Consider the following 26,186-nt stretch of genomic DNA (forward strand, 5'->3'; position numbering starts at 1 on the left):
GAATCCCTACAATATGGAAACAGGCCCTTCAGCTCAACACGTGCACACCGACCCTCAGAGCATCCCACCCAGGCCCATTCCCCAAACCCACTAATCTACACATCCCTGAACACTATGGGGCAATTTAGCATAGCCAATCCACCTAGTCTGCACATCTTTGGACTGCGGGAGGAAACTTGAGCACCCGGAGGTAACCCAAGCAGACACAGGGAGAACACGCAAACTCCACACAGACTGTTGCCCGAGGGGGAATCGAACCCGGGCCCCCGGCGCCGTGAAGCAGCAGTGCTAACCACTGAGCCACCGTGCCGCCCATAGAAGTTTATAACTTAAGAATTAAGAGCCCGTACGTAAATTAGTCATTTTTTGTTTTAGCGAGGCATTGATTTCGCAATTCAGTGGCTTCAGATTTTAAGTCTATATCTGAAAAATACTGTAATCATCATTCCATTTTACAGAATTCTGTCAGTTCTTGGTATATGCCTTTGCAGTCTCAAAGTAATGGAATTTAACCTCAAGAGGAATAACTGGTTTTATCTTTTTATTTACTATTTCTTAAGTACCACCTTTTGGATAATCAAGTTAATGAGTTAACAACTGAAAACAGGTTCTGGCTTGGATTCACATTTAATGCTACTAAAAAACAGCATTTTCACAACTTATTGCCAACTGCTTAGCACCCAGAAAAAAAAACTGGTAATACTGTAACTTTCATCACCAGTTCACTTCTGATACTCAGTTTTACTTTTCAGATGTCCCTCTGCATCAGACACAAAATCTGATGTTACCATAAATAAAACAGGTATCATTTCATTAGGAAATCCTTGAGATCAAAGTCAAGCTTGAAAAGAATGAAAATTAGGAGACAACTCAGAAAGGATAACTCTAGATAAACTCTTGTTAGCAAATATTTCCCTTCCTCACTGGCTCCCACACATTATTTAATGGACTATCTCAATGCTGACTTCCAGAGCTCCCTTTGAAGTTATCCCTATACTGCTTCACGGTTAACATCACTGCAGCAGCTCCATGATGTCATCGCACCAGAAATGGCTGATCTCAGTTACTAGTCAATGTAAATTAATCTCTGAACTGTCATGACGGTCACTGACTTGAAGGTGAATAGCCTTCTTATCCGTCAGCCGGTGAATGATACACAGTTGACAGGGAAGCTAAAGAAAATACATTTTTTTAAAATGCCTTTTTAAACCTGATATCCTTGTTTTCCAGAGGAATGAATGTTCCATCATATAGATCGAGGTCTCCAAGAGGCACTTTGGCTTTAATGCAGTCAGAATCCTCTTTGTAGTGTCTCTGTTCCAAACCTGTGTCTCGATCTTCATTTTCTTCTATATGAATTTTCTGAGCAACTAAGTGTTTCTGCATATAAAAAGGTGAATTATTGTATCCAATAGCAAAGATGAGGCTTTAAGACTTCATTTTATTCCAGCTGAATAAAGACACACTACATCTATTAATGTAACTGTTTCAAGATTAGAGGAATTCATATTGAAATTGTTAAATCACACATAATTGAAATAAGTAAGATTTGGTAATAGATCTTTAGTTGTAACTTTAAGATAAATAGTACCCAAGTTTAGATTTTCCTGGAACCTACATTCTTTTCCTTATCAAATAAGTGAAAACACCCATCTTCTCCAGACAGCTAAGTTGAATAATGAGTGCTTTACCAATGTGATGTCCAAAATTAAAATAAGGAATTAAGGAATTAACAAGGAATAAAGCCAAAATGGAAAAGGTAATTTCTCTCTTTTTCCTTCTAATTTAGTAGCAATATTTTTCTTCTATCTTATTCAAATGCCCTGTTCATGAAGGTCATTTCAGCAAATGCTTTGAATGTTACTGGAGTTCGTGTATGGGATGGGGGGTGTTGGGGGGGGGGGGGGGGCGGTGGTGGTGGAGAACAGTGTCAGCACACAATTAAGACTGCTTGAGGGACCTTTCCTTTATTGCTAGACATGGTCACCCCATTTTCAACTTTGCTCACTAACATTTTACCCATGCGTAATCATTAGTTTCCATTAATAACCTGTAGTTTCACTAAAATGCCACATTCTCCTCCTGTGAAGTGGTGCATTTGATAGCTAATGCATCAAAAGTCTCTGTCCTTCAGGTCATAGGTTAGGATCTTTAACTTGTGATTTGAAGAGTTTGGCATGCTCAAGATTATAATCAGATACAGGTTTTCCTCATTTCATGTGGTGTCCACAGCAATTTTGTTCAGATTATATATCCCTCTATCCACAAATTCTCATGAAATCCTGTCTACAAGGATTTTGATTCAGTCGACACCAATCCAAATTTGTTGATTAAATAAATATAATAGTTGAGCACTTGCCTAACCCATCAATCAAATTGGAAATTTTCAGTGATTCAAAATCTGGATGGAAGGGACTAAAAATGAGAAATTTTGACACAAAGCCTATAATAATAGAAGCCATTGTACAGAATTTTTTAAATAAACTAAAATGGATAAGAGGGACTAGCCAGCTTGATAGTTATAAAAGTCTTGCAAGCTGATACTCTTTAGCCTTTATTATTAATATCAAGTTTTATATTGTCTTTGCTAATAATAGTTGCAAAATATTTGAAACATTCCAGCTGTTTTATTAAAATTTGTCTTCCCTCATGTTTCATGTACCATAATCAAGCAAAAGGATTTCTCAACTTACTTCCAGCTCTTTGAGGTAGTTGAGTGTAGCTTCCTGTCTCATAAATACCACCAAATCATGGGGATGCTTCAGATTAAGAGGGGAATCAACCTGCCACCAACAGAAACATTATAGCACTTCCAATCATTTCAAAATACATTTTTACAATGGCATAGCCAAATTATCACAATTTGTACACATTTTAAGATGGCATTTATGTAGCGTAGGATTGCACAATTTTTCCAGAATTACCCATTTTGATTCCATTAAGGTGTTTCGACCAGAGATAGCAAGCCAATATAATCAACCTCAGTATTACTAGAAGTGCAACATAGTGAAATTAAAATATTCAATGACCCTGAAAATTTGACCAATTCTTCCTAATCAAACACAATGAATTACAGGTCTTGAAAATCAAGTTTACAATTTAAACTAAAATCAATTTATTATTAGTACTGTAATTTAGCAGGACAAAGCTAAACGCAAAATAATTTAATTAACAGCTATGACTTAAACCCAATCTTCTTTGATCATCATCCACCCTCACAGACAAAAAGACACAGTTAAGGGATAAATTAAAAAGAGAAATAAAAGAATCACAATTAAACAGTTTCAAACAATGGATGCCACGTCTCCACGCAATCCTTGGATGATAAGATTTCCACAAGCACAACTGTCTAATTTTGAAGTCACTGGTGAATTCAAATAATTTCAGTAGACTCCCAGAATTATTTACTGATTTCTTACAGACTGGGATTCTTTTCTCAGGACATTCAACAATTCTTTAACTGAACAGAAAACTAGACAGTTTAAAAAAAAGCAGACAGTCCAGAAGTTCCCAAAAATACCTCTGTACCTGCAAAACCAGTAAGAACAGGATTTTTTAAAATCAATATTCTCTGTGGTTAGTTGGTTAATATTGGTCCTCCAATGATTGACCAACTCAATATCAAACCAGCTGCCAGTTCTGGGCATGGTGAAACATTGGGTTGAATTGTCCAGTGTGTTCCTTAGATTAATAATTAAGTTACATTATTTTCCGGGCCAGTCATCAACAAACCTGTGAGTCTGTTCTCCCTTTATTAAACACACAGCTGTTAAAAGTTCAACTGACCCTAGCCCCAACTCACAGGTCTACCAAAAAAAAATGAGCAAACTAAAAAAAAGTAAGGGTCTCTATATAAGCAGGTGAGGAATTAAATTACATCCTGTTTGAGTGTGATTAGTTGTAAAACATTTTCAGCAAGGAAGAAAGCCATATGACACAGTTCAAACCACAAGCTCATTGGTTGATTGCTAAAGGACTCAAACCTGGATCTTTTGGATGAGAGGGAGGGGTACTTCCACTACACTATAAGAGTTCAAAAGTATGGTTTATGGTTCATGGCAGTTTTTATGATTCAGGATCATGTAAACAGACTAACAAATGAAAATGCTTTGAGGTAAAATGCTTTGTTTGAAGCTCACAGGAATGTTTTAAATTTGTTTAGTTGTAAAACTTGAAGTCTAATAGGTCTCTTGGAAGACAAAAGTTTGTATCAGTCTTTGAAAATTACTTCAGTGACCATGTCTTGGGCATTATCAGTTATTGTGGAGTCACATGTGGTTCTTTTAATTAAAATATAATGACGATATATCAGCTGGAACATTTGAGGTAAGAGTTAATCACTGGAAGGTGACACTACATACTCAAAATAGTTAGATAAATTGTTCGGCTAGTGCCAATTTATCTTGGTAAGGATATATGAAGTTAGTAAACTGAAAGAGAGAAGCCATTACAAAATGGAAGATCTTACAAAGTCATTGGCACGTCAAAGAATAAATCAGGAGATAGTAGGAAGTGATGTCACTAAGATGACCGTAACCTTAAAAAAAAATCAGGAGTTGAAAAGACAATATTGAGCTGATACAAAATTAACAATGAACTGCTAATGCACAAATAAGCCAATTAGTGCTAGAGAAGTCTCTGATCATGCATAGGGAATATTGGCTATCAAGAGTTAACACGTTGTGATTCTTAAAGGTTCAATACACAAGGAAGATGACTGCAGACAGGAGAACTTCAGTCATCAGAACAGAACAAGAGACAAGTGGTCGGCAAACCACTATCACTATCTGACATAATAAAGTGACTGAAGGCAGCTTTTATTAAGTATCATTTCTTTCGAACCTATGACAAACTTAATATGTTCTGTAAAACTTGTGAAAATATACTTGCACCCGTAACTGGGCTTGCAACGGATTAAGATCATTAAACCTTTTAGATTAACTCTCTCGATACAATTTATAATTGTTTAAGTAAGTTGCAATGGTAAGTGCTACCACTTCTGCGCCAGAAGGCCCGAATTAAAGTTTAACCTGCTCCAGAGGTATGTCATTACATGTCTCAGCAGGTTGATTAAAAATAAGTAAAAATGTGCAGATTGTCCTACCCATTATTCCAATCATGTGTGCCTGATTCGCAATAATAAGATCACTGATATGTTAACAGATGTACAGGCAACGTTAGAGGTGGCCCATAAGGGATGATTGAAGCTTGGCTCCACCTCACAGTTTGCAGTATTTTTCTAAGTCTCTATGCTTGCTGTTCCACCTATCCAGCTATGCCTGGGACTATTTTTACCTTCTTTCCACACCACGTGTCGTTTCATAACTGGAATCGTAATTTCAAGTGTTCAGTAAAGAACGGCAACCATACTTGCCACTAATGCCAATGATCATTTTCATCCCCTAGTAATGGGAATGGACGCTGCATTGTTCACTGTATCATGAAAAGATATGCAGCAGCAGGAAGATCTACACTGTTAAAAAGATATCAAATTGGCTTGGATGACTTCAAGGAAATAACCAGAACACTTAGAAGGGTTTATATGGGTATGGTAACTAGATTTGTATCCAAGGACAACCTATACATGACTTGGGTCTTACAATTAAAGTCAACGTGAACCCAAAATTACAAAGCATCCTGCATACAACTAATTAAGATAGATGTTTGATGAAGCCAATGAGACTATTGTACGCAAACATTCCAAATGTCTTAACTTCCTCTGAAGCTTGGAAGTACCAATTTTGAAGCAGCTTTTATTGGTTCTAAGAATTTTAAAAACTTTAAATTCAATGTTGTTAAAAGCCGAAAAAAGGACCTGGCAGCTGCTTCACAGGTTGGATCAAAAATCTTGTGGACCACACAATGGAAACATCCCACAGTAGGGTAAATTCTGAATCTGGAGTAAAGGGTATTGTTGGAACAAAGTTCAAGAAGCTTCACACTCCAAATATAAGAGCAAACCTCTTTCATTTTGGCAAGTACATAGGTTCAAGCTTTTGTAGAGGGTCACCTGCAGAAACATTCGCAATGTTCAGGCTTACGTCTGCTCTCCTGTATCTGTGGACTTGTTTTGATAGTTAGTTTCCAGGCCTGACGTGAATGCCTGTGCAGTATGTACACAAATAAGATGCTGTTCAAAATTACCTCAGTTGCAAATATTTGGCAACTTGCTAATTTTTAGATATTTTATCTTGAATAAAACATTGAGTGAAATCAGGGCATCAAGGATAGATTGGAGATTGTTAAAATGTATTTTTAAAAAATTCAATGACTTTTCTTACATTCACTGATGAATTGTTTTGGTAGCAGTAATAACTCCAAAGGCTCCTTAGATTAATAACTTGTAGAATGCGTTGTCCCTGGTTATATTGATTTTGAGGCCTTGAGTTGATCATTTGCAATGACAGACAATAACAAATATGAATGCTTTGAAAGGAGCTCGGTCAATCACTGCACAAATTGTAATGGCTTTGAGGTCAAGCTGACTGGATTGACTAGCTAGGTACCTGGTATCCCTAGGCCAAAAAATTACTGGCATGCACAAAATAGCTTGACGTTTAGTATTATATTCAGTTGTTGCACTTCAAATAATGCCCATATAAGGAGTGAAAGACATTTCGAGAAATATAAAAAAAAGTGTGGAGTAGAACTTTGCAGGAAGCATTAGGAAAACCACCTGTTCCAGGAGATGGAAGAAAAGGCACTGAAGTATCCCAGAGCAAGATAACAATACAACACCAAAAGGGGAAATCAGTTATTGCACAGAAAATTATACTCTTAAAACTGAAAGGATTCCCGGGAACTTTGTCCATTGGTTGACAATTCTTAATTTCAAGTGGAAGCTGAATAACTAAAGCAGTTGAATTATCTACATTTACAAGGGAGTGGGGAGCACCCCATCAAACAAAACAGTACAGCTGATAATGACTGTTTCTGGACACTGGACACGGGCTACTACATCAAGGAAACAGATGAAACAAACTTAGCTGTGAATTTGAAAGAATGGGAAATGGAAGAGTTCAGGCAACATCTGACTGCCAGCGATTATGACGTAGCAGAAATCACATTGTGGCATGGCAAAAGAAGCAGTAATAATTGAAAACAATAAACAATTTGAGGACAATCACTGAATCAAAATAGGATGAAATAATCAAATAAAATATACTACAGGGGAAAATAATAATAATTTAGATGATATAATGCATGGGTAGGAATAAAATGTACATCTGATGCCACAATTAACACACAACTTTTTAAATCTGTGATCTGCTTTCTGCAACACAATTAACGAACAGATGCCAAATACTCTGAATTACCCTCTTCACGTCATAATCTTCTCTGCTCCAAGGAGAATAAGCCCAATTTCTCTAATCTTTCCTTGTATCTAAAATCCTTCATTCCTGGCATCATTTTGGTAAATCTCCTTTGAACTCTCTCCACGGCTTTAACATCCTTCCTTAAGTAAGGTGTCCAGAACTGAACACAAGACTATGATCAATGACTTGTAGAGGCGTAGCATAACTTCCTTGCTTTATATTCTCTGCCTTTATTCATAAGCCCAACGATGCTATAAGCCTTCCTAACAGCTGTTTCAACTTGCCTGGCCGCCTTCAGAGAATCATGCATGTGAACCCAGAGGTCCCTCTGCTCCTAAACCCACTAAAAGTTGTACCATTGAGCCAGCATTGTCTCGACACATTTCTCCTACCAAAATGCAATATCTCACATTTCTCAGCATTGCAATTGACAGGTGTCTGCCCATTTGAGGAATTTGTTTCTCTGAGGTCGATCAGCATCATCCTCACAGTTTCCCATTCTCTCTAGCTTAGCACCATCTGTAAATTTAGAGATTTTGCTCTCAACATCCATCTTAAAATCATTTATATAAATCAGAAAAAGCAAGGGGTCTCAACATCAATCCCTGGGGAACATCGTTTTCAACTCTCCAATTTGAACAATGGCCATCTGTTTCCTATCTTTTAGCCAACTTCTAATCCATGATGCCATGGGCCCATCAATCCCAAACAGTTTAAATTTGCTAAACAACCTGCCACTTGGCACCACACCAAATGCCTCCTGAAAGTCTAGATGCACAACACCGACAGCACTGGGGAGGAAACGGCCTTGCCGTATTATCACTAGATTGTTAATCCAGAAACTCAGCCAATGTTCTGGGGACCTGGGTTCAAATCCTGCAATTGCAGATAGTGGAATTTGAAATCAATAAAAATTTTGGAATTAGGGTCGAATGATGACCACAAAACCAATGTCGATTGTTGGAAAAACCCATCTGATTCACTAATATCCTTTAGGAAGGAAAATCTGTTGTCATGACTCCAAATCCACAGCAATGTGGTTGACTTTTAATTGCCCTTTGGGCAGTGAGGGATGGGGAATAAATGCTGACCTGGCCAGAGACACCCACATCCTGTGTGTGAATAAAGCAAACTACCCTCATCCACTGCCTGTGTCACCTCATCAAAGAACTCAATTAAATTAATCAGACATGACCTGCCCTTGACAAAGCTATGTTGACTGTATAGTATTAACTTATTTTTCTCTAGGTGTATATTCACCTTATCCCATATTATGGCTACCACCAGTTTTCCCACTATTGTTGTCAAGCTGACAGGTTTGCCATTTTCTAGGTTATCTTTTGCCCCTTTCTTAAACAACAGTGTGGCATTTGCAATTCTCTAGGCTCCCCCACCCCCTCCCCCACCAGGACTAATCTGGTGTTCAGAGAGGCCTGGAATATTTCTGGGTCATTCCCAACTACCCTTTCTTTACCTTGCCTTCCTTTCATTCTCCCACCCCTCTGTCCTTCTCGGGTTTATGCAGATGATAGAAAAATAAAGGTTGAGTCTTATAGATCAGCTCATAATTGTCAGCCAGTACTGTGTCTTGTAACTCTGGTCCTCCATGAGTTCTTATTACAAAGGGGTAGTGAGTTCTTAAATTCTTCCAAGTACTTCATACATGGATTCAATTCCCAATACTCGAATCCACCTGTCAAAATTATTTTGCTTAACCTTTCAAATTCAATGTAAGTTTGCCTGGCTGTTTCCTTAAATTTCAAAACTTCTGCCTGTATGCTTCTCAGACATATGCACTCAATACAGATTTCTGTTTTAGTCCTCTGAAACTGAAGCATAAAATTCTTGTGCTTTAGCAATCAACTTACTCTGCATGGTCAATTCACTGACCTCACTGTTTTCCCAAATTATCTGAAGAATGCCGCCACATCCTTTACCTCAAAGTTTGATAGGGCCAGTACAGACTTAAACATTTCCTCACAGGACTTTGGGTTATGATTTATGATTTATGATTTTCCCATTCGAGTCTGCATCAGCAATTAGCTTTTCTTAAAACTGCATCACTTTAAGCTAAAATTCTTTTCCTCTCTCCGTTGCGTCTGCAGTTCAAGCCTCTCAAATTCTTCTTATCATGCCATTTCCTCAAATTCCAAGCTTTTAGTTCCATTCCCATCCACTGTTTCCATCAAGCCCAATGCTCCACTAAATCCTCAGTTATTTCTACATTTTTTGATTTGGCAGGCAATTCCAGATCTAGTTTACTTGCTAATTCAATCAACCTGGCTTTTGGATTCTCGTGAAAGTTCGTCAAGGGTTTCTCTTTTATCTGCAGGAAAGTTTGAGCAGTTTCTAATGCAATCTTAACTTTCTTGTAGTATAAGACCTGTTTTTTTTCCCCTTTTGGTCCCTTATCACTTACCAACTTAGTACTCAATCTTATATTATCTGCATTATAAAATCCTAGCCATAGGACTCAAATTTTGACACTGGGTTAGTGCGCTGAAAATCAAGTCCAACAACTCCAGATACATCATACATGTCAAAAGATTTGGTCAAAGTCTCCATTTTACTTGACTGGATATCTCAGATTCAATGGGAACACTTGCCTGTTGCCATACTTAATAAAATAACATTATTCCAAACAAAGTGCCTTTCAATGACAATTAGGAAATACACATTGCTAACTTATAAGTCTATGTCTTCCTAAATGCACAGCTGAAGGGATATGCCATTTGATATGATAAGTTGTAACTCCCAAAGACTAGCTTATGTAACTAGCATCTCATCAGCACTAAATTCATACACTACATTACTCATTTGTGTGATAAGCAGAGCATCTTTTTGGCTTGAAGGCAGCAGCCTGCTAACGATGAATACTACTCACATTGCTAATGCATAGTAACAGTGTAGGAAACATCCTGCTGCTCAAACTTTGGAGATACTTCACCCTTAAACTTGAGAATGTGTGGTTTATTCCAACAAAGAAAGACTGCCTTAGATCTGTTCATGAGTTTATGTAATATACAGTGAGAAATGATCTGCCCAGGGTAGCCATTATCCTGCAGGATGGCTCTGATGTAAAAACTGAAAGAACTATGAATGCTGTAAATCAGGAACAAAAACAAAGTTGCTGGAAAAGCTCAGCAGGTCTGGCAGCAGCTTTGAAGGAAAAAACAGAGTTAACATTTCGGGTCCGGTGACCCTTCCTCAGAACTTTGTTTTTGCTGTTGACTCTGATGTACCCTTTTTTAGCATTAAGTTTGCGCAATGCACAAATGGTTTTGGTGCTATGTACGAGGTTGCTGATAAGGCCAATCTTACAGTGTATGGAACTGTATCAATCCAATGGAGCAAAATGACTAGTGAAGGTAGGTTTGCAGCATTCTCAACTAGTGTATTGTGGAAAAGAAACTTCTTCCAGTTTTTGATTTGGTCCATTAAGTCACAATATTGCTTCTATAGAGGATTACATCATAAACAGGACTTGTTTAAAACATGCCTGGATTGTAAACTTGCTTAAGTGGAAGCACATTGCCAATGCAATTAACAATGTCACTAAACACACAGTATATTTTTCTGACTCTGTACTGTCTGAAAGTGAGTTTGCTCTTGCGCATGATTTAATCTTTGGTGAGTCTTCATCTTTTAACCAACATTAAACTTTGAACTCATCTATATACAGCAAATCAGTACACACTGAAGGCAGTGAATCCTTGAAGGCACGGCCAGAAAATCTAGTGCACGGATACTACAGGATTTTTAACTACTTGGCTGATGTTCATTTCCAACATGAATGCCTGGCAGCATTGTGAGGACTCAGAGTCAAACTGGACATGTGTGTCAGTAGCCCTGACAAAAGGAGTAGAATAGTCATCCATAATTAGCATGGCTATATCAGCAAGTACATGCCACTTTTAATGACAAGTCCAAATGTGTATCGATCAGACCTTTTGCTGAGCATAACTGGACAAGCATTACTCAAAAGCAAGCTGAAAAATATTTGCAGGACTTGTGTCTGAACAATGAGCTCATGATTTATATACAATGGGGTCATACTCACAGCTTACTCCATCCACGTACACAAGATGCTCAAGGTGCACATATGTTTGTCACTTTATGCCCAATCCTAGTGCACAACGTAAACTGGACAAATGATTGGGTAAAATTGCGACAACCAGTTTTGAGCAAGCAGAATCCATGTACTCATCTGACATTACTAGCCTATTCACCAACGTACCACTCAAGAAAGCCATAGACATCAGCACTGCAGCATGGTAATCTAGACCTACCATGACTTCGTGAATCAGTATTCACTGAACTTACGAACTCAGCTTTAATAACACCAAGCATGCCTGAATACATGGTTTTGCCATTAGATCCCTAAAAGGCCCAGGTCTCATAAGTATCCTGGTTGGGTTCCACAAGAAGTGTATTTTTGAAGGAATGACACCAACTTCATACTATGTGTCTATTTATGATATGAAGATAATTTGCTTGCTATGCTTGGATCCTCACTTACCTATCTTACTGAACTCCAGGTCATGTTCAAATTCAAATTTAAAATGGAAGTCAAGTGAGCTACCTGCATTCAATGTCCAATTCAAAAATCAGCCAAGGGTTCTCTACTAGTATCTTCCCTTCTGCAAACTCACCTTCACTGGTCAGTAAACATATTTGGATTCCCACTGTTTCTAAACACTATAAGACTGGCTATTGGCAACCTTGTGAATAGGACTCGAGCTATTTGTTTACTGTGCAAATTTGATGCGAAAATAGGGCGCCATAAAGCCAGTGGGATAATAGCTACCTTGATCAGATCATTTCTTGCTGTATACTGTGCAAACTCCTGAACAACTCAACATGAGTCCGTGCCCTGAAAAGTGCCCAGTCTACCTAGCTTACCTTGGAATGGCAAGGTATTTCAACAAGGACATCAACAAAATGCACCTTTCATCAGCTCTACAAGCATGATTTGACTTTTCACAAGTTTAAAACAGCATTACAAATTCAGAGTAATAAAGAATTTGCATTCAATACCCCAAAGCACTTCAGTTTATTATCATATATATTCCTGCAATTTAGAGACCGATGTTTTAGGCCAAAGGTTGCAGGGTTAATTTTGACAAGAGCACATACAGTACTTCCTTTGGAAGTGCAGTCACTGTTGCAACCTGGGAAACATAGCCACCAATTACTGCACAGCACTGCCCTACAAACAACAATAGAGAGATGAGAAAAAAATTGTTTCTGATAGTGCAGATTGTGACATAACATTTGCACTGATATAGTGTCTTTCTGGACCACTGGATATTTCAAAGCAATTTGCAGCCAAATCATTCAATTTTGAAGTTTAATAAGTTTCAATGTAGAAAATGCAAAAGACCTAATTGTGCATAGCAAACTCTACCAACAGCAAAGCAGTAATGGTTAGATAATTTTTTTTTAAATGATGCTGATAGAAGAATAAATATTGGCCAGGACTCAGGAGCTAACTGCCCTCCCTTTCTTTTACAAAGTCGGTTGGAAGGACAGAACTTTATGAAAACAGATAGGTTTTCAAAACCTTTCATCTCACACACATCATGAATCCACAAGATTACCAAATTTCACACAGATACAACTATTTCTATCACAGGAGAAAAGGGTGTTGACCAGCTGATTGGATAAAGCGTTCCAATACAGAAAGTAATGTGGAACTACAGGCTCCCCTAAGCTCCAATATAATTCAAAAACAGAGACAAGGCTTAAACACATTCCTTTTGTTTCCAGAGAATGGCTCAGTGAATGTATGCCACTGCTACCAAGTGAAATGAGCCACACTACAAGCTTCAAAGCTTCACTGCTATTTGTAAATTTGTTGCTAGTATAGCCGGGATTGTTCAGCAAGTGCACTTAGATCACACCAAAATATTTAAAGAGCAGATATTTTGTTTAGATATTTGCAGGTGTGGGCTCTTCTTTGCTTTGACAAAGCTGTTAGGAAGGGAGGTCTGGATTTTTGACCAGCAACAGTGAAGGAATAGCAATATGGTATTCCCATGCATTTGCTGCCCTTTTCCTTCTAGGCAGGAGGTCACAGGTTTGGAAGGTGCTCTTGGAGGAATCTTGCTAAGTTACAATAGTGCACATTGTACATGGTGCACATGGCGTCAGTGATGAAGGGAGTGAACACTGAAGTGGTAGGTAGGGTCATAATCAGGTGGCTCTGGATGATACAGGTTTTTATTTTCTGTGTGTTGAAGCTACAACCAATTCAAGCAAGTGGAGAATATTTCATTAGCGTGCAAGAAGGTGAGTTGCTTGCTGTAGAATTCCTAACCTCTGACCTGTTCTTGTAGGCGCAGCGTTTATTTGGCTGGTCCAGTAGTGACAATAGCCAAGATTTTGATCGTGTGGATTCAGTGGTAGTAATGTCATTGAACATCAAAGGGTGATGGTTAGATTCTTGCTTTTTGGAGACAGTCATTGTTTGGCACTTCTGTGGTGCAAATGCTGGCCAAAAAAAAAAAAATTGGTCAATTCTTGCTGTAATGAGTGGTGAGAACATTTTGCAAAAGAAAGATCATTGATGGAGCAGATGAAAATGACCTCCAAAACCCATAATCATCTTCCTAACCCTATGGCAGACGCAGTCACCTGGAATTTAGCTCTTTTGTCCATGTTCGACTAAGGCCTAATGAGGCCAGAAGCCAAATGATCTGATAGAGTCCAAACTGAACATCCTTTTGCCAATGTCACTTGATAGCACTGTTAACTACCTTTGCTGACGAACAAGAGTAGACAGACGTGGCGGCAAGTAGCTTCATTAGACTTGTCCTGCTTTTTGGAAACAGAACATGCCCAGGCAAATTTCCACATTGTTTAGTAGATGCCAGTGTTGTTCCTCTGTAATTTGTAATGTTAAGAGTGTAGATTTACATATTAATGTACTCTACAGTGTGAGAGAACATTTGCTTTAGCCTAAAATTTCTCGGCTATTATGTCAAAGATAAGTGATAACTGCAGACCAGCTGCTTCCAATCAGGTTTTGAAACAACAATCAAAAAGCAAATAGGGACTAGGCCCGAAACGTCAGCTTTCCTGCTCCTCTGATGCTGCTTGGCCTGCTGTGTTCATCCAGCTCTCCACCTAGTTATCTCTAACGTATATTTGTACAGTTGCTTTTGCTATAACATGATTGCTGCATTCCAGCGCAACATCGCATTATAGAAAATCATGCTACAGAAATAACGGAGCCTACAGGAAAAGTGGGGTTAGGGGCAAACTACCAAAAAAAAAATCACTCAAAAGCCAAACACAAAGGATAGCACAGTTTGAATAAATGTTTAATTCACATCGAATAATGAAATAAAGGTCAATTTAACGCCTTATCTTGAAAAAATGTCAAGATCACTTGCTGGGGGAGGAGTCTTGGAGATTGTTCTGTTGTTAATATAGGGGCTGAGGGTTGTTGTCGTCATCATCATCACCATTACCTTCAGGTACAGTTGTGGTTGTAGGGTTAGAGTGAAAATTAGTTAATCCAGAAGTGGATGGCTGTGGTTCATTGTCTTCTGACTATTTCTTGGGGGTTGGCTTAAAAAAAGCCATCCAGTTTTTCCTGCTTTGCCCTTTTTCCTTCTTTCATGAAGAAGCTGTTCATAAGGTGCCAAATAAGATCTTATTCCTCAAACCGCTACTCTGCTACATTCTGCATTGTAATCGTTATCCTCTAAGAGCTAAAACTGCTTCTCAATGTCGCTCAGGATAGAAGACAAAACAGAAGTGGAAACCTCTCGTGGTGCTGCATTCTGGACTATACTTCTTCATCTCCAGCTTCCACTATCCCCTCAGCGACAAGTTGTTGTACATCAGCTGTACAGAGGTCTTCACGGTGGGATTCAAGCAACTCTTCAACATCCTCACTCTCCACTTCTTCAAATCCAACTTGCTTTGCAAGATCAACACAATGTTCTTTGAATCTTGAGCGTTCCTCTGACGGATCAAAGCCTTTGAAATCTTGAAATAAATCTGGGAGAAGCTTCCGCCAAACTGCATGCAAGCAGTCCTTATGGACATTACCCCAGGCCTTCACAATAATGTCAATTGCGTTCTTGATATTAAAGCTCTTCCAAAATTGAAGAGCACTGTCTTTATCCCCCTCAGTGGCTGCAATCAGCCTCTTAAACGTGTGCCTTAAATAATAAGCTTTAAAAGCTGCTATTGCACCCTGGTCCATGTATTGAAGGAGAGAGGTTGTGTTTAGAGGTAGAAATAGCACTTCATTTTCAGAAAGCTCACCAATGGTGGGAGGATGGCTTGGCACATTATCCAGGATGAGGTGAATCTTGAAATCCAAATTTTTCTTCCAGCAATACTTTCTAAAAACATCTTCCAAAACATCAACATAAGGTCAGAAGATATTTGCTCTGTCATCCAACCTCATTTGTTTGGCCTAAAGTAGACACTTGGAGTAGACTTAAGGTAACTTTTCAAGGCTCGTGGGTTGGCAGAGTGGTACACCACTAAAGGCTTAAGCTTTAAGTCTCCACTGGCACTGGCACCCAGCAGCACAATCATACTACCCTTTGCTACCTTAAAGCCTGCAGCTTGTGCTTCATTCATAGAAATTTAGGTTCTTGATGGCACTCACTTCCAGTAGAAACCTTTCTCATCTAAACTGAAAATTTGATCCAAGTTGTAACCTACTTTATCAACTAACTTTTTTTTACTAGGGGAGGAAATGCTGTTGCATGCTCCTTGTCTGCACGGGAAGATTTGCCACATAACTTTACATTGTGAAAAGCAGTGGTCCTTAAAACCAGCAAATCAGCTACTGCTAGCACCAAAGGCAGGCACATCTCAAGGATTTCCAGTTTTATTTTGTTAGATCTTCAAAAATTGATTCTCTTTTATGGTGAGAAAGGTGGTCCCAGATCGCTTTTTCGTTTGATCCTCTATCCATACACTTAGAAGCTGTTCCATCTCCTCAAGTTCCTTTGTCCGTGACCTCACAGATTTGCTAGCACTCACACTTGTTCCAGCAATATAGCATGCTTTAATCTTTTCTGCATTGTCTCTAACGGTGCATAAAGTAGACGCCTTTATTCCTGTCACGCAAACTATATCATATGTTCTCTCATTACGCTTTATAATATCTAGCTTCTCTTCCAGTGTTATAGCCTCTCTTTTATGTTCACCACCCGCAATTTTATCACCAGGATGCTTCTTGCTAACATTCTTGTCACTTTGTTTTCACATTTTTTGGGTAACACAGCATAATTTGCAAAAGAAACGAAAATCACAGAGAACAGTATCTCTCACACAAAGTGCTTCATGCCAAAGTCTGCAAAATGAATATGTGATGCCGGTGCGGAGACTCTTTCGGCGCTAACACTGCACATGCTCAGGACAAAACCTGCGAAATGATCATGTGATATCACACGTACTCCGCTACAAACCGATGGAATCGCGTCATAGCCAACACAAGTTCCCATTTTAGAAACAGCGTTCCCCTATTTGCGTTGCTGGAACACATGTTATAGCAGAACCAACTGCACTGCCAAGCAGCTATCTAAACTGGCAGAATCACAGAAATCATTTGAATTGCTCTAAATCATGCAATGGTGCACTGAATGAATAGAGGGGGAGGCCTAACAGGGAAGATACAAAGCCAAACATATTCACTTTAAAAAATTCAGCTTTACTGAAAATCTTCCAGCATTCATTTTTAGCTTTATCAAATTAAAGATTTTGAATGCACGTCATTGTTTTGCTTGAAATTTTGGGTAGTAATAATGGTGGTAATGGCCCTTGTTGTTGTTACTGCATAATGCTGACAGCAACTTCTGGTACTCACACATGCACATGAAGTGTGGAATTTTGAAGCTGCTATCAGCAATAGCTTGCTCCTCTCCAGGCTGTGCTGCTGCAGTCCTGATATCACTGGTTCATTGTGAACATCTGCTACTGACCTATTTGCTTTGCAAAAACCAATGAAAATGTTATGGCTTGTTCAATACAGGAGTAACTGAATTTTGAACCAGCATATAAAGTTTAATTACTGAATAACCTCTCAAGTGGTGTAAAATGAATTTTACAAGCTGAAATCTCATTTCTAACAACACTTAAAACTTAACCGGTAATTTTAAAGATTTTGTTCTGATATGTTTCTCCAAAATCCCATGTTATTTTCCAATCTTTACTTTGCATTCTGTAGAAGGGTTTCAACTTACTGTATTTCCTGTCTCACAATCAGTGTGAATGCTTCAAATAGTTTGTTACTGCTGTGTTTGTGGACATCATAAATCTATGGTAGCTATAGTGAATTGAACTGGCATAGGAAAAGAGGAAACCTACACTCGAGAACCTGATAAACCTCTATGGCCAGTATTACAGGCTGCTTACAAAACTGGGCCGCTAAATACTTTATGGGTCAATACCAATGAGCAATTGTTGCGCATAGAGCCTGGTTTGTTCAAACAAAAGAGTTGAATTCTCTGTTAATGGTTGTGTAAAGGTCCTGCATCAGCAAACTTACCAAGAAGTTTCATAAATATTAAAAATTTAAAACTTGGCACTAGAATGCAAAGTAAAGTCAATTTCCCTGCTTTGCAAAACTAATTTAGGTAACTCAATTCAACTAAACATTCATTGTATTAAATTTTGCATAAAAAGGTTGAGCACCCATTAAGTTTTCCGTGTGGTACGTTCAGACATCGAGAAGCTAAAGTTAACCGACACAAAAAGGCATACTATTAGAAAGTTCAAGCCATTGATCATGCAGATAAAGATGCTGTGCCAGCCACATTTGTGTACTTAGTCATTTTGTCAGATTGAAATTAGGGCTGGATCTTATTGTTACTTAACTCTGAATGTATCAGCATTGCACTGCGCATTACGTAAATTTAAATGACCTTTGTTGAATCACAGAATCCCTACAGTGTGGAAGCAGGCCATTTGGGCCATCCACTCCACAGTGACTCTCTGAAGAGCACCCCACCCAGGCCCACCTCCTAATTTATCTCTGTAATCCTGCATTTCCCACAGCTAATCCAGCTAGCCTGCACAGTCCTGGACACCATGGGCAATTTAGTACAGCTAATCCCACCTAACCTGCACATCTTTGGACTGTAGGAGGAAACTGGAGCACCCAAAAGAAACCCACTCAGTGAGAACGTGCAAACTCCACACAGTCACCCGAGAGTGGAATCGAACCCTGGTCCCTGGCACTGTGAGGCAGCAGTGCTAACTACTGAGCCGCCATGCTGCCCCTATCTTACATTTAAATTTAGACATGAACTGTAAATCTGCAGCACATATTTCCGAACGTAATTAGAATTCAACCCACTTAAACACTGGCTGAAAAATCAGTTTAAAAATGCAAGTTATGAATAATTCTGTTAAGAGTGGGGAAACTTACAATAAAAGACAGCAGGAAAAGATCCAAATTGAGTATTTTCTTTTAGTCCTTTTAAGTGTAAAAGCAAACAATTAATTCAATTTATTTCAGGTTAAAATCAGATGACTTCAATAATGCAAAGGTACAGATAAAATATTCGATTTCTTATAACTTCAAGTGGCTCGTAATATTTTAATGTACTGAGTAGTTGTGAATAAGGGCCAGAATGTTTTGGCACAAAGAGCTGTTTTAGCTTTACTGTCTGGGTGGTAATCTGGTGAAACAGATGTGTCACCAATTTTTGAGGCTTCTTCATTTTGACTCCACTGTGGAATGAAAAGTGGATTTAACAAGTAGTGACTCAGTGTGTCAGGTTACCGCCCAAGCAATGATGCTGATGTTACCTCACCAGGATTTAAGTTAATCAATGGGCACAGCTCAGTTTTGTCAAACTTGCAAGGTTATCAATCACAGATCACGAAGGTTGCTAGTTTACATACAATATTATAGAAGTGTGCAATCAAAAAGCGCTCCCATGGACGCCATCAGTTCCATTAAAAGATGAAACTATGGCACTTTTGATTGATTAAATTTCCCTCTACAATAAAAGGTTCATATCTCAACATGCAGAAATTTGTGAATTTGTCACTAACCCTAGGTCTTATGTTGTGTTAAATGATGAAAACATCTGAAACTGCCCCATGCCAAATCAAATTGTAACAATTATTTACTATTTTTTCCAGGAGCAACTCAGCAATTTTCAGAAAGGTTTTAGGAAACTGAGTTTAAGAAACTGACAGTCTTGAAAGATGAAGGAAAAAGCAGTTGGGCCAATTTTATATTGCTCCTTGGTTGATACCGTACGAAAATTATTTTCCAATTTGAGCTATTCTTTTGTCTATGCAGAGGTACTGGGAAAGAAATTGAAATGCTTCAGTGCTTTTTTCTGCTAATTGATCTCTATAACGAAGGTCAACCTGTCACAGAAAATCTAAATGCTATAGTATTAAAGTATCAAAAAGATATCTACATGTGACACTTCCAACAACTTCTAGCATTGTATTCTAATCACTAGCCCACACATAAAACTTGTTGGCATGTATCTGATTTTCCAACACAAAAACAAGCATATTATTAATAGATCAGATTAAAGTCAATCCATTTCTTAGAATCACACAGTACAGAAGAGGTGCTTTGGTCCATCAAGTTGGCATCGACAAAAAAACACCCTAAATCTACAGAGATAGTGGGAACTGCCGATGCTGGAGAATCTGAGATAACAAGGTCTAGAGCTGGATGAACACAGCAAGCCAAGCAGCATCAGAGGAGCAGGAAAGCTGAGGTTTCGGGTCTGGACACTTCTTTTTCTGAAGATGGGTCCAGACCCGAAACGTCAGCTTTCCTGCTCGGCCCGATGTGTTCATCCAGCTCTACACCTTGTTAACTCTAAATCTACAGTAGTCCCACTTTCCAGTATTTGGCCTATAGTCTTGAATGTTATAGCATTTCAAGTTCTCATCCAAGTACTTTTTAAAAGATTAAGGTTTCCTGCCTCAGCTACCCTCCCAGACAGTGAATTCCAGATTTCCGACACTCTACGGGTGAAAAAAATTTTCTCCAAATCCCTTCTAAACGTCCTGCCTTTCCACTGAGAATTATGTCACCTTGCTACTGATCCTCTAACTAAGGGGAACAGCTGCTCTCTATCTAGCCTATCCATGCCCCTCAATCGGGTCCTCTCTCAGCCTTCTCTGCTCCAAAAGACAACAACCCGAGCTTGTCCAGCCTTCCTTCATATCTAAAACTGTTCCATTCCAGGCAGCACCCTGTGAATCTCCTCTAAACTCCCTCTAGTGCAATCACATCCTTCCTTTTGAACTGTGACCAGAAATGCACACAGAACTCCAGTCGTGGCCTAACCAAAGTTCTGTACAGTTCCAACATAACTTCCTTGTTCTCATGACTGATAATGACAAGTGTCTCATATATCTTCTTAACTACTCTATTAACCAGTCTTCTTGTCTTCAGGGATGTGTGGACAGGCACCCAAGATCCACTTCTTCCAAGATGTATCAAATCACATTTACCGTACAACTTCCATACTTCAGTTAAAATACGTCAAACATATATAACATGCATCAGAATTAATACTGACTCTTAGAGGGTCAGTTACTCTTATGTAAAAGCAGATACTTGTCAAGCATTTTTTTCTGACTACCATAAATTATGTATGCCAAGCCTGGATAAATTTATTGAAGCACCTCTAACCCAGATTTTATATTTACATATAGAAATTGTTAAATCCTATTAAACTACTTCTTTGGGAACTTGACAGGGTAGATGTAGAAAGGTTGTTGCCTCTTTTGGGATAGCATAGGACCAGAAGGCATAACCTCAGAAAAAGGGTCATCTACTGAAAACAAACGAGGCAGAATTTCTTCTCTGAGGGTAGTGAATCTGTGGAGTTCTTCACCTCAGACAGCAGTAGAGGTTGGGCGGTTAAGTATCGTCAAGGCTAAATAGAGAGATCTTTAATCAGAAGTTATGGGAAAAAGGCAGGAAGGTAGAGTTGAAGACTGTCAAACTAGCCATAATCTCACTGAATAGCAGAGAAGACCCGATGGGCTGAATGGTCTACTTCTGCATCTATGTCACTTGATATTAAACTAAACACAAATGTAGACTGTAATTTTCTTTTTAAAGAATAGCATTCTGGGGCACAATGCATGAATAATGGCTGTTATAGTTTTAATTGCATCATGGCTTTCTGAAACCAAAAGTACCAATGCAACATTTTGATCAATAGAATCCAGAGATTCAGCCATTGTCCGGAAGATAACACAAGCAAAAAGTGAGTGTCTCTTTATCTATCCAAAGTAAATTCATAAACTTGAATTACTTTTGATATGAATCATTGATAAGTAAGCAGTAACTCTTGAGTAATGTGGTCCTTTGTCATGCTAGGCTCATGAAAAGATGCCATCCTCCAAGACACAGTACTTAGGTGAGCAGGCTACGTCTCCCTCAAAGAATCACTCAAGGCAAACGACATCAAGGTGCTAAACAGAAATGTTACAATGACCACTCGAAATAGCTCTAACATGGCAGATCACCTCCCTGGGGAAATCACTGCAACTAATGTGGTGACAAGCTGAAATTTGGGGTTTGACACAGCGAGGGACAACCATGGCAAATCCCATCTCAAAAGGTCCTAGAACATGGTGATGAACCATCCTGAATTGTTACAGTCTTTATGCAGCAGGTATATCCATGGTGCTGGAGGAAGTAAGTCCCAATTTGCCCTGGCAACAGTGACAAGATGATATATTTCCAAGTTGGGCATGTAGCTTGGGGGTGAACCCTCGTGTTACTATGCATCAGCTCCCTGAGTGCTTCTAGGCAGCATACAGTGTAGACTTGGAATTGAGCAGTGGCACATTGTATTTGACATGCCCAGAAGTGGACAAGATGAAGGAGAAAAAAAACAAAATTCTGAGGAAGGGTCACTTGACCCAAAACGTTAATCCTGATTTCTCTTCACAGAAGCTGCCAGGCCTGCTGAGCTTTTCCGGCAATCTCTGCTTTAGTTTTACAGCACCCGCAGTTCTTCGGTTTTTATTAAGACGAAGGAAGGACCAGTTCTGTGGGCGCCCATGCCAACCTGCTCTTGAGTCACGGGGTGGGCACAGAGGAAGCCGGAGTCACTCGCTAACTGAGGTCGGAAAGGAATCAGGAGCGTTTTAACCACTGGCTTCGATCAGCAAGTGAACCCGCCCAGTGGGCAGGGAGGACAGAAACGAGCAAAGCACGGCACAGGTGGCATTGCGAAATGGCCTCTCACCTCCATAGTCCCTGCCCAGGCCCGCGTCGTCAAATAAAATACACACAAACTTTGCCAGCACCGACTACGCTTGTTTCAGCAGCAGCCCAGCCATGTCTGTGTCTCTCTGTGTGTGTGTGTGTGTGTGTGTGTTGGGGAGGAGAGAACAGATAAATCACAGAGACACTCATTCCCCTCACACACCATCTGCCCCACCTCCCGGCCCGTACCTGCTGCTGAATCTTTCCGTCCTCGGTCACAATCCAGTGCGTCGTGCCCAGCGACCCCCTCAGAGTGCTCAGGAAGACGGCCAGGAGGAGGCGGGAGTGGCAGTGCCTGCTGCCGGCTGCGCCCTGGCTCCGCGCCGCCATCTTCAATTCCAACCGCCCTACCTTCTCCCGGCCCACCGACCGGAAGCACGTGACTCGGGACCGCAGGAAACGACGCCATCATGGTGCGGGGCATGTCCACAAGCAACTGGACGTGGCCGGCAAGGTGCCCCTCACAATTATGGTCACCGGTCACCCTGGCGCAGTGAGCATCACCACAATAGTTACCGATGACCAAGGGTCAATGACCCCCGCACTGTAATGGTTAACATGCTTCATTGTCCTCACCAGATTGGTCACCTGCCACTGTGCTTCACTGAAATGGTCACAGGCTCATGAGCCACAGTCAGGGTTCATTCATCATAGAATCTCCCCATTGGGTCTACATCGACCCTCCAAAGGGCATTCCACCCAGACCAACCCTGTCCATGTAAATCCTGCATTTATCATTGCCAATCCACCTAGTCTACCCATCCCTGAACATTTCAGGGCAATTTAGCATGGTAAATCCATGCTTACTGATTGATTGATTTTATTATCACATGCACCAAAATATAGTGAAAAGCTTTGTCTAGAAGCAGTAGAGGCAAATCACAGCAAGCAAAGAATGTACAGATCAAAAAGACTTAGAACAATGCAGATTACATTATTTGAGGCTAGAGTCCATTCAACAGCATAATACAGCTGGAAAGAAGCTGTTCCTGAAGCTGCTTGTATGTGTGTTCAAGTCATTGAGCAGAGGAGTTGGGGGGTCATTTTGCAGCTCTACATGACATTAGTTACGCCTTTGTTGGAATACTGCATGCAATTCTAGTCTCCTTGCTATAGGAAGGATGTTGTGAAGCTTGAAAGGGTTCAGAAAAGATTGACAAGGCTGTTGCCAGGGTTGGAGGTTTTGAGATGTAGGGATAGGCAGAACAGACTGGGGCTATTTTCCCTGAAGCGTCAGGCTGAGGGGTGACCTTATAGGGATTTATAAAATCATAATGGGCATGCTTAGGGTAAATAGACAAGGTCTTTTCTTAAGGGTGGGGCAGTCCAAAACTAGAGGGCATAGGTTTAAGGTGAGAGGGGAAAGATTTAAAAGCATCCTTTTTCACGCAGAGGGTGATGCATGTATGTAATTGGCTGGCAGAGGAAACGGTAGAAGCTGATACAATTACAACATTTAAAAGGCATCTGGATTATGATATGAATAGGATATGAGGGATATGGGCCAAATGCTGGCAAATAGGACTAGATTTATTTAGGATAGCTGGTCGGCTTGGACAAGCTGGACCGGAGGGTCTGTTTCTGTACTGTATATCTCTATGACTCTATGATCTGCACAGCTTTGGGCAATGGAAGGAAACCGGAGCACCCAGCAAAACCCATGGAAACATGGAGAGAATGTGCAAACTCCATACAGACACAGTCACCTAAGGCATAGACCCCTCACTATAAATAGTCACTGTATCTCATTGCCAATACCATATTGATCACCATGGATTGATCAGCACCACAGTAATGGTCATCATGCCTTACTGCCATCACCATAATTGCCATCTCTCACTGTGTCTCACTGACCCTCACTGTAATATTTACGGTGTCTCACTGACCCTCACTGTAATGTTTACTGTGTCTCACTGACCCTCACTGTAATGTTTACTGTGTCTCACTGACCCTTGCCGTAACGTTTACTGTGTCTCACTGAGCATCACAATAATGGCCACTAGTCACTGAAATCACTGCCCTTCACAACAATCAAATTGCAACAACAAACAGAAACTGCACATATTTTACCATTGACAGGATGCCATTAGACAGGAAACATGACCCAATATTCTCTGGCTTAATATATTTGTGGAAGATGTTTTGATGAGTTTGCCAAATGTTCTGCAATGATCTGAAAATTGCTGCCAATCCCCGGAAAGAAGATATGGTTAGCAAACATGCAGCCATAACAAGCAGGTTCCACAGTGGTGCACCAATCCAGCTTGCACAGCAGCACTTCTATTACCAGCTAGTGTCATTTATGTAAATGCCACCAGAAACATTGTTTTGAGGGGTCTTGTGATGCTGTGGCAGTTTCACTGGTTGATTGGAAAATAGCTAAAAGCTTTCACAAGGTCAGACTGACTGGCCTATAATTACTGGAGTTACCTTTATGGGGCTGTTGTGGTTCAGTGGTAATGTCTCTGTGCAATGTATGTCTTATTCGGTAATTAATTTTCAAGTTTGCAGAAAGAGGAAGCATTTTTTTGGATGCCACTTTTGTTTTTCTTTTTGTGTCATGGCATGGCCTTTTACAGAGTGGGGCATTGGTATGGCTACATTTCCATGACTCAATTTCATACTTAAGGTTTACATACTAAGATGAATGCTCTCTTCCCATTGGCTGGTTTTCCAATTGAATTATTGAATTGTGCAGCACAGAACAGGAAAAAAAGCTATGTCATAGCATGGGCTTAAGCATTCAAAGAAAAAACACAGCTAATAGGTTTTGTTAATGTTGTTTTCTGCGTAGTTGTGAGTTTCAGCAGAACTAAGAACAATTGATCGCTTCAGTATTGAACTGGATGCCAACATCATCTAACCAGGCCTTTAACTGTTAATGGAATAAAAAAATTCCAAACACAAAAATGAGATACATTTGAAATGATAGCATGTTTGTAATCAAATGGAATAGCTGGCTATTATTGACTGGTCTGGTTGGGCTGATCTTCTCATATGATCAGATATCACTTCTTCAAACCTACAAAATACAATCTAAACAAAATTGCCAAACCCTCTGTTAGAGAATCTATTCTACAATAGTTGGGAGTTGGGGGGGGGTGGGAAATAATATAAACATAAGAAAGTCACTAATAAATTAATGTATATTTTGAGGAATTTCTTCATATAAAATGGTGGAAATGTTGTTGGATAGCATTGCTGCATTGAAGGTGCATTAGGACGGCACAGTGGCTCAGTGCTTAGTATTGCTGCCTCACAGCACCAGGGACCCAGGTTCAATTCCACTTACGGGTGACTGGCTGTGTGTGGAGTTTGCACATTCTCCCTGTGTCTGTATGGGTTTCCACTGAGTGCTCCGGTTTCCTCCCACAGTCCAAAGATGTGTAGGATAGGTGAATTGGCCATGCTAAATTGCCTGTAGTGTACAGGGTAGATAGATTAGACTAGACATGGAAAATGCAGGGTTACAGGGAAAAGGTATGGGTGGGATGCTGTTCAGAGGGTGGTATGTACTTGTTGGGCTGAATGGCCTGTTCCCACACTGATGCATAAACGAGGCTATATGACAGTACAGAAATAAGTCATTAAAATAGAAGAAGACTCAAGTATAAACAATAGATAGCCTC

The 26,186-nt window shown here is 39.8% G+C and overlaps 1 protein-coding gene across 1 annotated transcript; it reads right to left on the bottom strand.

Moving 5' to 3' along the window:
* Positions 1–1,210: 1,210 nt before the first annotated feature.
* On the bottom strand, positions 1,211–22,912 carry LOC109935431 (tetratricopeptide repeat protein 17-like; the record flags this gene model as incomplete). Its single annotated transcript, XM_048621255.1, has 3 exons — positions 22,747–22,912; positions 2,694–2,783; positions 1,211–1,380 (listed from the first exon to the last, which is right to left on the bottom strand). Coding segments are annotated over exons 1-3 (401 nt in total), but the record flags the coding sequence as incomplete, so codon positions are not given.
* Positions 22,913–26,186: the final 3,274 nt, after the last annotated feature.

The sequence above is a fragment of the Rhincodon typus genome, unplaced genomic scaffold (assembly GCF_021869965.1).
Source record: "Rhincodon typus isolate 14 unplaced genomic scaffold, sRhiTyp1.1 hic_rhity00000286, whole genome shotgun sequence".
NCBI classification, from domain to species: Eukaryota; Metazoa; Chordata; class Chondrichthyes; order Orectolobiformes; family Rhincodontidae; genus Rhincodon; species Rhincodon typus.